Here is an 18,652-nt window from a genome sequence, read left to right as displayed (position 1 = left end):
TCTTTCTTGGTCAGCTCATCGGCTCTGCAATTTCGTGAAATATTTCTATGCTCCGGCACCCAAATGGGACTGACCTTGAATACGGTACTAATGTCATTTAGGGCTGTCACGTATTACTGTGCAACCTTTGATTTTAGCATTCACTGATTTAATGGCCGCCTGGCCATCCGATAAAATACTGACCGTTGTATTCGTTACTGTCCCGAATTCGTACGGATAATTCGAATCCTAATTCTTCAAAGAAAACTCCCTAATCAACCCTATTGTCTAGCTAGGTTATATCCATGGCCTTGGTGTTTTTCACTCTCTTCTTGACGGAATTTTCTCTTGAAGAGCGTGCCAGAGGTTGGTTCAGGGGCGGAGTAGTCAATTTCCTGATCATAATTATCCAGTGTTTGAAGTATATTAGCGCGGCCAACACGCTGTTGCTTCCATACTTTTACGTCTGAGCGCCGAAGCGGCGGCCACGTGTTTTCCTTCGAGTTTTACAGCAGGCAGATTTGTTATCGCTTCTATCGCTTCGTTTGGGGTAGTCCTTAAAGCGCCAGAGATGCATAGAAAAGCAGTTCTTTGGACCTTACTCAATGGTTTTAGGTAACTTGCCTTTTGAGTTGCCGGCCGCCATACAAGTATTCCATATAGTAGTAGTAGCAGAGTCAGCAACTCTCTGTTGCCCTCAAGTTAAAATTTCCGGATACAGACCACATGCTACGTATAAGCATAATACCGTTTCGGAGAGTTAATATCTACTCTGACAGACAATCGCCTTCTGCTACGACCGAAACTAGAACGGCGGACCTCTCTCGGTCGCCTCGCAATACTTCCAAACTGAGTTAATTTAGGCCCCAATGCTCAGCGACAAACCACTGCAAGGCTGATTATCACGATTGATGGTTACCCTCGAGGTCATTTATCCTAACATGTAAGGTATTCCTGAGCATAAATTTCACGCGGTCAAAAGAGTTTCACAAGCTGGTCAAGCGCCAACTCTTAGTGCTGATAGGAGATCTTACAGAGCACTGTCTAGTAGTAACCTTTTACCGCAGCTGTTGCGAAGATGACGATTTACTATCTTCTCAGCAGTTTCTTCTTAGTTGCCGTTACTTCTCTAGGCTAGTTTTGCTAACAATGCCATTTGCTTTTTTATTGAACCACACAAATAACTCCTAAGTGTGGCGCGTGGCCTAACTTAACCTAACTTAGGCCGTTATATATGCCTCTAAGTCCTAGATGAGTCTATTTAAACTCAATATATTTAGGCTCGTAATAATTTTCGCCGCGTTTTTATTGTCTTTCGCCTATTGAAAGTTTTGCTGACTGTCTGTTAGCGACTAACTTCCGACAAAAAGTAGCTGTTAATTATAGCAAATAAGAGCTTTTATCAAAAAATATGTATACACATACGTATCTTAATGTCTTCAAAAATAACTTAAGTATATTTCTTTTTGTTCTTCGTGTAATCTTAAACAACTTTTCATGTAATTAAATTTAAATCTTTAAAATCCCTCGAACAATCGAGTTATTAGTCCCCCATTATTTTTCGAAAAAGTACCTAAATTTATGTACTATACATCTATAAAGCCGCAGCTTTGCAAACTAAGGTAAATAATTCCATATCAACCATATCGCCATTCCCACACCGAGCACCAAATCCATTGGCAGTGAGAATTTTCCCCGCATCGCCGCCTCCACACGTTCGATTTCAATAATTTTTCGCGCGCAGCGTATCCACTGCGTCACCGCGCTCGCTTCCTGCGCTGTGAATTCGTACTCTTCCTTGGCACCGCTAGCCGCACTCGCTGCACCGCTACCGCGCAGTAACACCGTTATGCTCTTACTACCATTCAATTGCAGCTCCAGCGTTGGCCAAGCGTAATGATGACGATAGGCAAGTCGTCGCTTGCGCACCTCTGTGCAGATGAGGCAGCGATCGAAGAGGAACACCTTGGCGGTGTATTTCTTGCGCGAACGATGATGATACGCCTCAAATTCGGTGGCGCGACGGAAGTAGCCCTGCGCGGGTAGGTTGAGCTGTGGATGCGTAGGAATTAGTTAGGAAGGGATTAGATATTTTATTTTTTATTTTGTAAATTAATTCAACTCACCTCTGCTAGCTCGTCTATGGCTGCCACTTCTTCAGCCTGATTGACCACTTCGAGTAGGCGTCGCATGCGTGTCTCCAACTTGCACACAGACGCCAGTACTGGCTTGCAGCTAATGCCGCTTTTGTAGAATTCCTGTTGGAGAAAGAGAGAAAAAGATGATTTAAATATTTAGTGACCATAGTTTGAAAAGAATTAATATATTTTTGGGAAGTACTTACAGATATAAATTGCTGCAATAACAACGGATATCTGGTCAGTCTTTGCACGGGCTGCACAAGAAAGCTGTCAATGCCCAATTTGTCGTTAATTTGATTTTGGACATTCTAAAAAAGACAAAAAGTAAGAACAATTTTGGAGGATTTAATTATTTGACAAATTTTAAATTTTTATATACTAGGGCTAGATAATACACTGCTATACTAACTAAGTGGTGGTAAGCTCTATTTTTCACTTTTGTACTGTTATATCGACTGAAGTAGGCCCATGAGAAGGGGCCATTAGGATATCCCAAAATTGTATGAAATCTGCGAGCTTTCACGCACTAATTGATTTATTTATAATGCAATTTTGTAGGCGAAAGCTCGCAAGCCTTTAGATTAACTTTATTATCATTAAGAATAGAGCTTTCACGCGCAAAGTTCCAGTTCCCTTTTTCAGAACAAGCTTTTCGAGCTTTCACATTTTAATGCACTTTCATGCACAAGCATAAAACTTTAAATGCCGCGTCTTTAACTAAGTGTATCATTCAGATACCGGAAGGGTTGTGAAGCTAGGGATTCCGTCTAATTCTCCAATGTGAGTTGCAATTGTAAATCAAATAAGATATCTTCGTATGTAGTTCTAGAACTACCAACAATTATTTTGAATTATACTAGATACCCTAAAATTCTTCAATTACCTGCAACCATTCGCGTTGCTCCTGTCGCAGTTGCATTGATGTCTTTTTATTCATCATGAATATCACATAACAATAGAAGTCGTTTTTCTGCAAAGGAAAATAAAAAACATAAAATTTAAAAAAGGAACTCATTTCCAATAAAAAACAATGCCGACATATCCGCTGAGATAAAAACGGAAAACACTCAACTTCAATATGTACATAAAAAATATATGAACACATATCCATACACACATCTCCTCATAAAACACTACACTTTAATCTGCAAATGGCTCGCAAAATGTTTGTACATTATTAAAAAAAAACTTACAAATAATAAATACATATTGCATATCAAGACGAGTATTCAATTATTAACCGACTTCACAAAAAGGAGAAGGTTATCAATTCGTCGGAATATTTTTTTGTAAGTATTTTTAATCAAGTATATGAAGATGTATGGATGTACAATTAGACTTTACCATAAAAAAAAACGCGATACACCCCTGAGTCTAAAGTATTTTTCAAGACGATTTCGAAATTTGTTTGGGCCTTCTTACATTTTTTCGTCACATTCGTCAGAATTTACACTCGGATCTTAAAGTTCATGCCTCGAGGAGGCATTTTTACAGCGAACTTTTTTGTTTGATTGTAATTTTCTACAAAAATTTCCACAATTTACCCCTTGACTGAGCCGAACTACTAGATGGGCAATATTTTTTCATAACTCATATTAATTTAAACTTTTTCCATTTTATCTATTCAGCTAATTTCAGCATGTCTTCTTTATTTACATTTGCAAAAATATTAGTGTATTCTGTTTACATGTTGACCTAGTACAACGTGAAGAGCAATTTAATTCGTTCAAGCAAAATTTTACTTGAGTAGAATTCAGATACATACATATGTATGTATGTAAACTAGGAATGTTAATCCCGGGATCCCGGCCTTTTTAAGGTCCCAAAAATCTTGGCAAACAATCCCGGGATTTTCGGGATTTCTAATTTGCACTGACAGCAATAATAGAAACTCCTTTTGTTAACCAGTATTGGCTATATTTCCTTTTTATTTAATAATCAATATTTTTTTATAAATTTCTAGCCCATTATACATATAACACCGCGCGATAGTAAATTTTAAACACAAATATCACTATATTCGCGAAATCATGGGCCAAATATAGTAAAATTGCGTTTTTAGTGTTTCACTCCGACGTCAGTAAGGATCAAAATGATTTAAAAAATTCAGAGAAATATGCTTAGAGAAGAAGTATGTGTATCTAATTGAAGAGGAAATTCTGTAGAATTTAAACAGATTCAATTTTTTGTGCATAAGGTATTGAAAATGTCCTTTTAAAGTCCTTATATGTTAAGGACTTATATAACTTCGTCCTTGTATCCTTATCAGTTTAAAAAATTACTTATTCTTCGTTGTGAATACAAAAAATTTTAATTTTTTTTAATTCCAAAAGAAATTTCCTTTTGCATTTGATACCCATATTTTTATTCTACATTGCTTTGAATATTTTAAATAATCTTTGAAATTAATCATATCTTTATAACATAACAAAGTCCTTTAAAATAAATCCTGACGTCAGAGAGAAAAAATAAAAACTTCACTTTAAATAAAAAAGTAGGTTTCAAACCCATTTATTTATTATTTATTTAAGTTTTTGAAAAGTAATGAATATCTAAATCCCGGGCCTAGTCCCGGGATCACGACATACCGAATATCCCAGCAATCGGAAAAAGCTGAAAAATTAACATCCGTAATGTAATGTACAGTACAAATAGTAATCCATTGAATATAAAAAATTATAAAAATGCTCGAAGTGAGGCCAGTACAGGCATACTTTGAATGTTAAGTGAAGCACAAACAATTGTATTTATTTAGTAGATTAGCACATGGGAATACCCGAAACAGTGATTTTAGATACGCGACAAATAAGTAAAATAAGCCAAATGTGTATACATATATAAAATTTTAATACACATACATATGTATGTATAGACCGTACCGTGTAGACCGGAAAACCCCTGAGTCTAAAGTATTTTTGCAAGGCAATCTCGAGCAATATTTTTTTTTTGGCCTGCCGCCTTTTTATATCTTTCGTCATATCTAAAAGTAAGATATATCGATGTTCTTGCCTCGGAGAGGTAATTTTTTTATTCCAAAGTTCATCGACCTTAAGTTCCTGTTCCAGTACTTACCTACCATAACTCTGTGTCTTTCACCCCAACTTACTCGTACCATCATAATGTCAGTAAATTAAGCTCGCCAAAAATTCGTTCAGCTTTTGATATGGCAGTTTTTTGATTATCGCAGTGCAACTCAAAAATGCTAAAAGGAGACCCCTACCTTCGACCTAAAAAAAACTTTAAATTTTTTGCCTCGCAAAAATACCTTTTACTCTTTTCATTATATCTTTTCATTGCGATTGTTTTTTTTCTTTTTTGAAGACTTAATGAAATACACTTTTTCTATAAACAGAAGCATTGCCTAAAATCAAATCGAATAAATATTATGACACTTGCCTGTGTTCAATCATTACACACGTGCTAGATTTATCGCCTGAACTTTTAATTTTGTAATTTAGTTTTAATTAGCATTCAAATCAGATAAGCGCATAGGACTATTTCGCAAAAAAGCATTGCCTTACATTTATATACATACTTCGTACCCTGCTGTCATACATAAACTAATAGGCATAAATTCAATTAGGTACAACTATTACCTACAAGTATATCCATGAATAAATAAAATAAACGATTGTAATGAACAACCTAAAACCAACTGGAAATACCCTCCATTCAGTCGTACGTAGGCATTGTCGCTATTTAATGTTTTTCAACACCTGCGCTCCAAAAAAATGTATATTCATATATATATGTATCTATGTATATAATATTTGTATCTACATAAAAAAATCAAAGTGTCAATTCTTATGCTAATTAAGCGCCAGTCAATTGCTACTTTTGTACAGTGGATATTACTGTGCTTTGTAACCTCGTCTATTTTATTATTCACACATTGTAAATGGGAGTAAGTTTTAGATTTCGAATTGAAAAGCCATAAATATGTTGTGTAAGTAATAAAGCGCCAAGACAATATCGCTTATTTTTAGGTACGATGAGGATCCTCTCTCATTGTAGACCACTATTTCATGCATTTTAAAATACGTTTTGATATCTTTTTTGCGGAAAATAAACGCAACTTGAATTTTTTAGGCATTTCGTGATTCTTCGTATACTTTTCGAGGGTTTTCAGATTCTTATGTAATTTTAAGCAGCATTCGCAAATTTCGTGGCATTTGATGGCTTCGATTTTTAATGCGAGTTTTTTTCAGGACGCTTTGGATTATTTTCAGTTCTTTGTAAGTTTTTCGATACTTTTTGAATTACTTGAGACTTTAATACTCACACTATTTATATCAACTAAGGTTTTGCCTTAAACAATAAAAGGCGAAAAAATTGGGTTTATTTGCCGGCATATAAAATATTCTCTAGATTATCAAAATGTGTACTTAATTTCATAATTTTTTTTAATTCTTTTCAGGTACTCTAACAACAAATTTGGCCTTCATTAAATCTCAGCGGTCACATCATCAATAAATCGTCAATGTAACGAATTCAAATCGGGTAAGTGGATTTTGTTTATTAAAAAGTTGTATGATACAGTTGTGTTTTTTTTGTTCAAAATAAATAAGTTTTAAAAATAAGATTTTTTAGATAAAAATTAAGAAAAAATTGTAAAATCAAATAAACTGAAAAAAAAATTGTTTGAGTTTGTGAGAAATGAAATCTTTCCTTCATTTTTATCTAAACAAAAATCTATTTGTACAACCTAATTAAAATAATGTTATTATGGAAAAATCACAGTGTTAAGAGGATGTTAAAAATTTTATGAATAAGTGAAAAGAAAATTTTACTACTGATCTCTTTAAGGTCTGTTTCCAGCTCTCAAGAAAAATGAAAACTTCATAAAAAATTACGCACAAGAAATGAAAGAGAAATTTCCTTCTATCAAAATTTCTTAAATCAGTTTGCAGATCTTAAAAAAAATGCACGTATATTTATGTATATATATTTCTTAAAGAAAATTTACAGCAATGCCAATGTGCCTTTTCAAGCAACAGTCTTGTGATTTTTTTTTTTGAGAGCTAGGTTCTAAGCTTTAAACGGAAATAGCGTCAAGAATTCTCTCTTTAAACTGTATAAAAGTTTCGTAGGAAAGTCCGAACGCTGGTCGTAACCGGTCTATATATGTCAGTGATGCTCAAAACAGCGCCCGCGGGTACACAACTCTGAGCATCACTGATCTGCACACAGTACCGGTCAAAAGTGAATGAATGGCGTTTCGTATTTAATATTTACAATGTTTTTCAAGCTATAATTTTTTTGATATTTTTTTATAAAAAAGATGGTTCATGCTTTACCAAAAATTATATAAATCACACTTTAAAACTTTATACACAATTTAGAGAAAAAATTTTGGAGCTTTTTAACCGAAATTTTTTAACATTTTTTGGGTATGCAGTTAACAGGACTATAGAATTTTAGTAAAATTATTGCTAATTGAGCGGCAAAAAACCGCATTGATTTTTCATAATTTTTTTTTTGTTCAAGGCGTTCTAAACATTTTTCCATATATAGGCATGTATTTTTTGTGGAAGAATAAGCGTAAGACCTTTGCGAAAAAATAAAAAAAGTCAACGCCAGTTTTCATAAATTTCGCTTTTTATATGAAAAAAATCGAAAAAGCCGTTAGCAAAAAAAAATATTAAAAATCAATGCGGTTTTTTAGCCGCTCAAAACTTGCACTAGTTTTACTAAAATTTTATAATCTTGTTAACTACATACCCAAAAAAAATTAAAAAAAAAAAACCTGGTTAAAAAGCTCGAAATTTAGATAAAAATTTGCAGATTTTTTCTAAATTCTGTATACAGTTGAAAGTTTGGTTTATATGGTTTTTGTTAAAGCATGAAGCACATTTTTATAAAAAAGTATCAAAAAAAATTTAGCTTCAAAAACAATATTAAAAACAAAACACCATTCATCCATTTTTGACCGCCACTGTATGTACATATATCAGTGAGGATCTTAGAAAGTTTTTACTCTGTGAGAAACCTTCTTCGTGTGCGTCTTCATCTGTTAAAAAAAAGGACTGATAGTGGCTTATACTTTGAAAAGCTCATAGCTGACGTGAAAGATATTTACCGTAACTAGTTCGTATGGCCCCCAAAGTTTAATAAACGGTTGCCGCCTGTTTCGCATTGATTATTGTTCACTTTCATTACGTATTTTAATGCACTTTGCTATTACAATTTTTCGCACATATGTATGTGTCTCTGTTTCATTAATCTAACTCTGTTACCTATGTAAATGCTTTTAGTTTCGAACCTTGTTTTAGCCTCTCACTACAAATTGTATATATATTTTATGCTTTCAATGCACGCAATTGCCAAAACAATGTAGTTCTATAGGTCAGACTATAGACTTGCATGTGCATTTCACAGCTTTTGACAATTTATCTTTTATGCATGAGCGAGATATTTGATGTATGCTTTAACAAACAAAAAACCGAGAATTATAAAAAATATATTAATATTATTATGGGAGTTTTAGAAAGGAAATATATCCCACAGCCAGATACTCGTATATGAATTTGCAAGCAAACAATGTCACGTACGGGAACTGCGCATCGCATAAATGCATACAAATTACCTTAATGGAATAATCATAAAGCTAGTGGGAATTTTCGGTGGAAAAAGTTATGGGTGATGTTGCGTGATTGCGTTTTAAAATATGTACTACATTCATGCATATATGGTTACGTATTGAACTGCTACTTTCAGGTATTTGTTTCACTTTTTTACAACTTGATAATAAATGATACTACGAATAAAGTCAGGTGAAATTGTACGCCAGTGCATGAATGCGAAATGTGGCATATGCGAAGCCCCGTGGCTAGCTTCGGTGGATCTGGTTATCCGCTGGGTCAGGGACTCACAACGTAAAACAGTTTAAATTGAAATTGAAAGAAAGTTTCAGGTAATGTTATTTTAGCTCTCTAAATACGTGATATACAACTACAGCAGGTTATAGAGAGCTATTAGCCTTTGCAAACCCTTCAAGATCTAGGAACATTGACTAGCTAGCGCCGAGAGATATGGCCGCTGGTAATAACTACTACAGACAGAAAAATCCGTTTCAGCCTTTTTCGCGCATGTATTGAAAGCTTTCAGAGCTAGAGCATTCGTATCCAGTATAAGCTTGCCACTATGTACTTCCGATGAATATTTAACTAACTACATATTTATAGTTTTCCTTTGTCCTCCTTCCTTGTCCATTCGTTGCGTTTGTCCGTCCATTTCAAACTAAGACCTAGCTCTTGTGTACTCGTGGAAATGACGGTGCTTAAGAATTTTTGGTTTTAAAAATCATTTGATTTTTCTTTTAACAAAACATTTAAAAGACCAAACGTTGTAAAACGACAGGCCTACAATTTCGTGTTCATTTCGTATTCCTAGTTCTGGAGCGTGAACGTGGGCTTATTGCGACCGTATTGAGTCTAAACTTCTCTCATGACTTCTGGTGACCAGCGCATCGCATTCGACATGAATATGGGATGCTGTCGCATTGACTGAGTCAAAAAATCGGAAGATATTACAATTGGACCAAACTCTTAGATGCAGTATTATGTAAGGTTGTTTGTTATAAATTTCCTTTTCTCCTTTGTTTAGTAGCAGCTGGCACGTTTTCAGATAGCGCTCTTAACCACCGTCAGTTCTGTTAGTTCATTTCTCGTCTCTACTTTGTGCGACCTTCCTCTTCGTGCCTTTAACAAAATACTACTCTGTCATGTAAAACTTTTTATGACCTATCAGTCATTCTTCACTGCGCTTTCTGGTTCCTTTTATTCTGAAATATTCGCACGTACTTTCACTCAAATTGTATATAGCCGTAGGATTACAGTCTTGTAATTAACTAAAAGAACAGAAAAGTTTTCCTTCTTGAAGGTCTTGATAGCCATTATCTGCAGAAAGTTTTTTGGCACTACTTAGGACTAAACTTGCCACTTTAATTGTCGTAGGAAGCTATTGACGTACGAAGCTGATTTCAATATAGGCACGTACTGCCTAATTGAAATGAGCTCACCTTCTGTTTAACTATTTCTGCAGGCAAGAATTTAAGTCAAGGTTTCAATGCTCTAATCGCTTAAATATACATTTAATATTATTTATGCCTTAAAGCTTAATTTTTTCCAATTAAATCGGTGTTAGTCCGCATAATTTTATGTGCAAATACTTGAACAAATTTTTGCTCATACTCTTCAAACTCACAGCAAATATAGAAAATCCGCAAGTCGCTTTCAGTCAGTCGCCGCAAAGCAATCATGTACTATTTGCCTTGCAATTTTGCATTGTGTATTAAGCGTCAAATACAAAGTAAACAACAAATTGATAGGGGTGTGTTGGAATATAGCAGTGTAGATTTATGCCTATAGGCAAAGCTTAACACCCTACCCCTCTGATCTGCCTCCTTCTGTCACAATGCAAATACTCATAGATCACAGTGGTACGCACTGGAGCCCGAGGAAGAGGGCAGTGAGGCGCAGTGACTGAATGCCTATAGAATCTACAGTGTACATGGCTTGAAACGAGTAGAGTCATAGAGTTTGTTGTATGCAAATTACAGTTATGCTGGCCATTTTATATGTGTATATGCACACACTCATTTAAATTACGATGATAAAATGTTATAAAACGACAAACGACAATTGAGATAATGGATTTATAAATGTTCCTCCTACTATTAAATTATTTGGAGCAGCCTAGCTGTATGTGTGAGTGGACGAATGGGCAGAGAGAAGCGATGTGATGTATTTGCTAAGATCATAGGGGAGTAGTCCTAGTAAAGGTCTAACTGGAAATGTTTCTTAACGATAGAATATTCGAAGAATCACGTATGCGGGTAAGCCGGCTGAAATTTAAAGTATAGACAATATGTCTACTATTCTTGCATATTATTGCATGTAAGTAGGAAATCCTTCGATCGAATTCAGCGAAATCTGATAAGCGCTGATAGAAAAAAGATATAGATGATAGAAGATTTTCCTAGGGTTTATGCATACGGCGCATTGTATTTCATCTCTGGGCTATCTCTTGTTAAGAGAAGTACATTTCCTGCTGGGTATTTGTATGCACAAACACGTATGTATGTATGCAATATGTATTGGTTATGTGCATAAAACTGCTAGCTTTTGAGTTGCTTATGGGCAGCCTGTTGAGGTATTTAAATCGAAAAGCAAATATTTGATGCAGCCTGCCTGTCGCAAAATGAATGAATGACTTTATTAAAATTACGTATTGTGTGCAATGTGCAGTGCATAAGATAATAGCAAGAGACATACTTTTATGCCACATATGTATGTATGTATGTGTTTGTTTGGTTAGATATGCAATTATGTGCACGATTATATTAGGGGTATTCACGATCCGGTGCATACTGTCTAGCATGGTGCATAGATTGCATAAATTGCATGATTGGCTAATATTGTTGTTGTTTGAACACATTTTGAACACATGAAACAATAACAAAATTATCCAATCATGCTATTTGTGCTACTTATGCACCATGCTAGACAGTATGCACCGGCGCGAGAATACCCCTATTGTATTTATTTATGTATATATGCAACTTATTACCGTTGGTTCCGAAGAAAAGCGCAACTTTATCTAGATTCTCTTGCATACATATTCACCATATAAATTCTTGATAGGTCATTTTTAAATACATACATATATGTATTAGCTATGGCGAGCTGACTGCTAGAAAATGCCATAACTTCCAGCGCAGTTTGCCATAAATTTGTATTTAATGTGGAAAAACTATTTACCCGTACGTTTACTTTCTTCACAGTAAGCTTAGAATCGAAGCCTCTTTAGAATTTAGTTCCCCTGGGGGTTTGTCATCAATTATTGGTTATTCAACCTACCATTCGTAAGTGATAAAACAAACGTGATAGATAAACAGTGTCGAACAAAAGCATAGGCGCAGAGAATTTTTAGCAATATATGCAAAGTTTTTTATTCTAATTTGTTTTCGATAAGTTTCTATAGAAATATAGTTCATACTACATCAAAAAATATAAAATTAAAATCCCATACTAATAATTATAATCGTGGTAAAAAGCTCAATAACAATATTAAAAAAATTAAACGTTAATAAGCCACAATAACATTCACAAAATCCCTAAACTTTGTTGAAATCTCAAGAAAATTCCAAAAATTTGCATACTAATTTGCACCTTTCTATTCAAATTTTTTAGAAAAATTCGAAGTATATATAACTATAAAACTGCACACTTACAACTTTTCAAACAAATTTTAATAGAAAGTTGCAAATTAGTATGCAAATTTTTTGAATTTTACTGAGTTTTGCACAAATTTTAAAGATTTTATTTTTATGTTTTCTTTGGTGTGGTATGAACTATATTTTCTTAAAAAATTATCGCAAATGAATTAGAATAAAAGTCTTTGCATATATTGCGAAAAAATTAACTGTGCCAATACTTTTGTTCGTCACTGTATTAAAATGTATGTATATTAGGAGGTTCGCTTATTCGCCTTTATTCCAAAACCGGTTTTCGAGTTATTCGAAAAGTGTCAATTTGAAAAAAAAAACAGGTTTCCGATTTTCAAATTAAGAAAAACCTAGATAAAACCGGTTATATTTAATATAGTGGAAATGCTTTTGTTGGTAGGAAGTCATGACCAAATATTACAAAAAACTATGAACAGTAAAGAAAGCTTTTATTTAGAAAAGAGCAAAACAAAATACATAAGTTCAATAAGTAAAAAAAAAGCTTGGTCTAATTTTAATTTTTTTGATACTTTATTGAATTTTTTCTGACATTTTACGGATTAGAGTAGTGCTCTTGTCGCCGCAATCGAGCGCTTAGATGTGGCAAACCTCCGTGTGTGCTTCTGCCATAAGAAAACTTCTTCGGAGGTGGAGTAAATGTGTAGATCGGTCCATTTGTGTCACAACATCAAGAAACAGAACATGAATTGGAGTAGAATCACTGCCAAACAGGTAGAAAACGTCTACGCCCCAAACATTCATAAAATGGAATCAAATATGATATACCTACAGTATAATTTTAAAAGTATTTAGAAGTTTAACTTAAACTAAAAATGAAAAAGCCGGTTGGTTTGATTTAAAAAAATACGGTTTATTCGATGTTCGAAAACTTAAGATTTCAAAAAAACCGCCTATATACATCCAAAAAAACCGGTGTAAACTGGTTCAAAAAAACCGAGCCAAACCGAGACACATATGTACATATATTATTTCTTATAAGTATGTACGCACTAATGCTCTCCTTTATTAATTGAGTTCAATTCTCTTTAAAAAGGATAACACTATGCGATACTCCAAAATAACTCGATTTTTGAAAATAACGTACTTTTTGAATCGGTGTCTCTCTTATATGTATATTTTCTGAGGTATGTTCATTTTAGTAACATCTCGAAATATAAGGCAAGCATCATTTATTAGATAATGGTGAATAAATAGTAGTTTTTCAATTTACTTCCATGCCCTTCGACTCTAGAAAGTGCCATAAAGTCGTACAGAAATTAATGTTATATGATTTCTAAACAATTTCTTCATATTTTAATACTTTTTTTTAATTTAATTTATGCGATTTTTTTCGTTAAAAAAATGTATTGACTATGTCCAGAAGTAATTCTAGAAGACAAAATATGTCGTTAATTCATTTTCAATTAAACTCCATGCAAAACTGCAGGCAGCTATTTTGTTATTTACACAGTTGTCGTGAGAAACAGGCAACAAAACGGAATGTAAATGCATATGTACATACCAAGTTACATACATACATACGTGCATACATACGTTCATTTTAACGAAACTAGACAAATAATAACCACAATTCCACGAAAAATGCACAAAACCATGTTTCGCCTTTTAATTAGTTGGCCATAATTATCACATCGGGAGATAAAACACACGAAAAATGTACGAAAATTCTTTCATAACTGGGGGTACTTGTGCTTGATATAATTGATATTGGTTTGCACTCCCTTACACATTTAGGTTTTAAGCTTAAATCTGTATAATTTTCATGCTGAATAAATATAATTAGTAAAATTTTATACGTTATCAGCGCGCAATTATCATCAATTAAAGCCGACGCTCCCCAAATAAAAACATAGTAAGCACCGACCCACGCTGATTTCAAGTTGGTTATTTTACGATAACAGCGAACACGAGTAGATACTAAATATGTACATTGGCGTGGGCCGAAAATCCAATTTTTTTAGAATTTTGTTTGGTTATAGCAAAAATATGGTTAATTTGCTCTAAAAAAATCTGTGTGCAAGATTAAAATTGTTGGTCAATATCTTAGGCTCGCCCAAGTTCATTACAGTTAAAGTGGTAAAAAAAATTTCTTAGCATATTTCGATTCTCTACAAAAAAGGTCCATATACCAAATTATGTGGACTACTTTCGAAGGTAATTGCAATTTTATTAAAAAAATGTTGTTTATTAATTTTTATTTTTTGAGCACATTGAACTTTGATGGACTTGAGTGAGCCTAAGATATCGACCAAAAATGTTCATCTTTCACACAGATTTTTTTAGAGCATAATGAACCATATTTTTACTATTACCAATCAAAATTCTGAAAAAGCGGATTTTCGGCCCACGCTAATGTACATAGTATATTATAAATAGATTTCTGTGCATACTCTTATGACTACATACATACATACAATGTCATAAACCATTGTTCCACTTAAAAAATAAAGATCCTACTCCATCTCTAGGTATTTAATTTAACATGCAAATTGGCACGAAATTTAATTGGTAATAACTATTGTGCAAATTTTTTACCTATGCGGTCATAAAAAATAATCACACGTCCACAAGCCGGTAGATATGTATATAAAATTTTGAATTCTTCCACTATTGAAATCATTTTTCAGAGAAGTTTACTTGTGAAATTGGATCTAAAAATGTTTGTTTGAGGTCTTGTGTGTTGGGTATGAGCGAATAGAATACTTTCTGATGACGAATTGAGATACAGATCCCAAACTGATATCATTTCTTAATAATCTGAATGATGTTTATCCAGTGTTGCCAGAATTTTTTCGGTGATCTAGCTAAATGGGCAAAAAAAGAGCTAAAAACAGCTACATAGATACAAAATTTTTTGTGCTAAAAGCATTGAAATGTTTTATTAAGTTTTTCACCAAAAAACAGCAAAATAGGTACATATTTCTTACATACAATAACAAAATAGAGGTTATTTTTATGATACAAAAAAGAAGGTAGTTTCAATAAACAACTTTTTGATTAAAAAGCAGATTTTTGATAATGGCTCAATTATGAAAAATTCTGGGCGGAGGCTACTCTTCCGTGGAACTGCTTGAGCTTTATATTGTCTGCCTCGATAATGCTCTTTTGGGGTGCGGGCATATCAACTTTCTTAAAATATTTATTCAATAGTAAATGTTAATTATTAAATTCGATAACTTATACCTTTATACCTTTCCATATTTCTGCACTTTTGCAAATATGTATTCAGCAATCCCGCCGCCAACAGAAAACTGTGCCAAAAGTATGTTAGTGATGAACATAGCATTGCAATAATCGATCATTTGTCCCCTCAAACAGAGTTAAGGACGCATACAGTGTAGGTGGAAATACATACACCTGCGTTTATCGCTTTTTACAATTTTGTGAAAATTAATTGAGCCGTGTTTATTCGTACAATATTTTTTATTTGTATTTTCCTAAATTTAGAAAAACGCTAGAAAGAGCTGAAAGATTTTCAGAAAAAAGCTAGCAGCTAAATTAGAATTTTTCTAGCTAAACAGCGAAAAAAAGCTAAATCTAGCTGGAAAATAACTAAAATGGCAACACTGGTTATATCTATGAAAAGGTGGAACCGGATAAAGTTCAATCTAGAAATAAATTACGTTTGATTGTGAGGTATTCGTCGTGAGGCTAAAATAACGGTTATGAAGAGTTCCATAATTCCACTCGGAGAGTCAGTATCAGTCACTTAGATAAGATTTTATTGCATTCGAATAAGAGGAGGGAGCCGGTCACCTAGTTATCTCGACCGAGAACCTCGACCTCTATTTGGTTACTAGCCTTCTTTAATCCTCATATTGTTAAGGCACTTCGCGAAAACTCTTGGCCATTATGTCATGTGCTTGTAGGCATTGTGATCCTATGAAGCGAAGTCTGGGCCTAGTAATGGCTTCACAGTGGCACATAGGTAGTTTGCTCTGCTCTTTCCTGTTTTCCATTACACAGTCCGCACTGGTCGGAGTGAACCACTCCCAATAAAAGATCCTGCAATAATTCTTCCATCGCACCTAGAAAGGTGAAGGAGTTCTTATGTTCTCCTTGTTGATATTGCAGGGATGAAGGATTTGGCCAGTTTGCTACATTCCGTATTTTCCCGGTAATGTGGCATTTCCTTCTTCATCGATATTCAATAAGTTTATCTCAAGCAGCTCAATAGCAGAGCGATAAAGGGTCCTGGGCCTATAAATCTCTATGAAGCCTCTTTGCTTGCGAGAATATCTGTCGCAGTAAGTACAAATGCGAATTAAAGAATAATCAAGTCACATTTTTGTCGTTGATGTTTGTAATGGGATAACAGTATGAGGTTCAGAAAAAATTAAGCCCTTAACCGTCTGTACTACCTGCTTACTCAAATGAAATTATGTAGGCCCAAGAGTTTTATTGTATTGCCTCTTCCCATTGGTGAATGCGTTTCTAGTGCAGTGCCAGACATTGGCACAGAAATTGGTCCACTAATTCCACCTCCTTTTCAAAGGGGCAGCTTTTGTAGAAAGCACTCATCAGTATTGATTATCGTTGGTATTGCGACCTCATAATCGTCGCATTTGGTCCATAACAACTATAATATATTCGCAAATTTTCCTCTTATGATCGGTAAATTGCCTGCCTAATTTTGGCCTACCTAATTTATTGGCATCTCAGAGCCAGTTTCCCTCCAGTAATCAGCAATAAGTCTAGTTAAGTTGGCACATTGCTCCAAAAGGGTCACGTAATTTCCGTACAATCCCTAAACTGATTATTTTGGGACTATTGTTTTGAAAGCAGTTCGGCTATAACCGATGATAGTGGCTTTTCCGGCTAAAACTTTGCTATTTAACAGAAAATTAGCTGCCCTCCCTTTTGCATTAATCTCCGCTTGGAAGACGTTGCAGTCGTTTGGCAGACGAAAAGACTGACCGCACCGCATTTGCTACGAGTAGAGACCGTCGCCGGTCCCTTGCTCCATATTTAAGCCATCAAGGCGGAAGGATATGTATACCATATTCTGCTACTGATGGATCTACTTTACATTCTTCTCTTAGCGGAAACCATATAGATATTACTGCATTTTGAAGTCCAAACGTAGTGCGGTTAGTAATTTACATAAATATAAGTCCACTTTGATTCCATTAAACCGACCTCTTTATATTTCACCCAGTTTTTACGCTTTACCAAAATTGATTGATTTCTATATTTTTGTCTTCGTAAGTCTCAGGGCACTGTTTGTTCTATAACTTTCCCGATGGGTTCCAAACGGTCTGGTTACTTTGTTAGTATACATGCCATAGGTGATGTACCTTTACAGGTGTCTTAAGCCACAAGATCCTTTCGAGCTGTCTCCTCCACATTCCTTTTCCAATTTGATTCGCCGTCTAAAATGATACCAAAGTATTTCGCTTCGAAGAAGAAATTTAAAGTAAGTAGTTATCTCTAAACATGCCAAAGAAAAAGCAGGAACATTTGTTTTTCTTGTGAAAAGGACCGGTTATGTTCTTGTAGACCTACTTGGAGATCTCAGTCAGTAATCTCCCATTAGCTCCCCTATTTTTACCAAAAAATTTTCTGAGATAAGTATTGACGAATAGTCAGCTTTTTTTGAAAAAAAAAAAAAATTGCTCAGCATGTTTACTGAGATTGCCCAAATGACAATCAATCTTGTTTCGTTAATTTGCTGAATCTTCTTACTTTAAACAAGATATTTTCAAGCAACATTTGTTTACATGTGAATTTATAAATTATTTTTTTCTATCTACATACTGCGTTCACACGTACGTATAAATTCATTGTTTGATTAGGTCTTTTTACACATTCCTTCATTTCATGGCGTTAGCTTTGCAAGCTTTAGCCGGCTTATCATCCAGTTAAGTGACGTACGTTTGTTATAGCTAAGGTGACGTCATCTTTCCGAAAGCGCGTTTATTTCGATTGGCGTGAACCCGCTTATATTCATATAAATGTATCTACTTCATCACCACTGACTACAACGTGCTTGTTTGTTTGTGTATTGTCATTGCACTTCCCTTTGCGTTGTTTTGTTTTGGCAGCAAGCGTAGCGTGGCGATCGTTTTTCAGAGTGTTTGTTGGTTGAATACTGTATAAATACCTCAAGTTTCAATGTAAATACATACATGTGTACATTAATATGCAGGTAAGTGTTATTAAATACGTAGCTAACGGGTGATTTTTTTGAGGTTAGGATTTTCATGCATTAGTATTTGACAGATCACGTGGGATTTCAGACATGGTGTCAAAGAGAAAGATGCTCAGTATGCTTTGACATTTC

At 34.4% G+C, this 18,652-nt stretch overlaps 1 protein-coding gene across 1 annotated transcript in view; it reads right to left on the bottom strand.

Moving 5' to 3' along the window:
• Nucleotides 1-1,282: 1,282 nt before the first annotated feature.
• The window catches only part of LOC108373697 (pleckstrin homology domain-containing family G member 4B-like), a 29,665-nt gene continuing 12,295 nt past the window's right edge, over nt 1,283-18,652 (bottom strand). Inside the window, exons 2-5 of the mRNA XM_017629630.1 lie at nt 3,004-3,090; nt 2,324-2,428; nt 2,106-2,237; nt 1,283-2,031 (exon numbers count right to left, since the gene is read on the bottom strand). Coding sequence (XP_017485119.1) covers nt 1,597-2,031; nt 2,106-2,237; nt 2,324-2,428; nt 3,004-3,090 — 759 coding nt within the window. The 3' untranslated portion in view covers nt 1,283-1,596. The remainder of the gene's footprint in view (nt 2,032-2,105; nt 2,238-2,323; nt 2,429-3,003; nt 3,091-18,652) is intronic.

Source organism: Rhagoletis zephyria, unplaced genomic scaffold, assembly GCF_001687245.7.
Source record: "Rhagoletis zephyria isolate East Lansing unplaced genomic scaffold, Rhagoletis_zephyria_1.1 Rzeph_scaffold_06961, whole genome shotgun sequence".
In the NCBI taxonomy this organism is placed as follows: Eukaryota; Metazoa; Arthropoda; class Insecta; order Diptera; family Tephritidae; genus Rhagoletis; species Rhagoletis zephyria.
The sequence above is the reverse complement of the archived record's forward strand: the minus strand, read 5'-3'. Positions and strand labels throughout refer to the sequence as shown.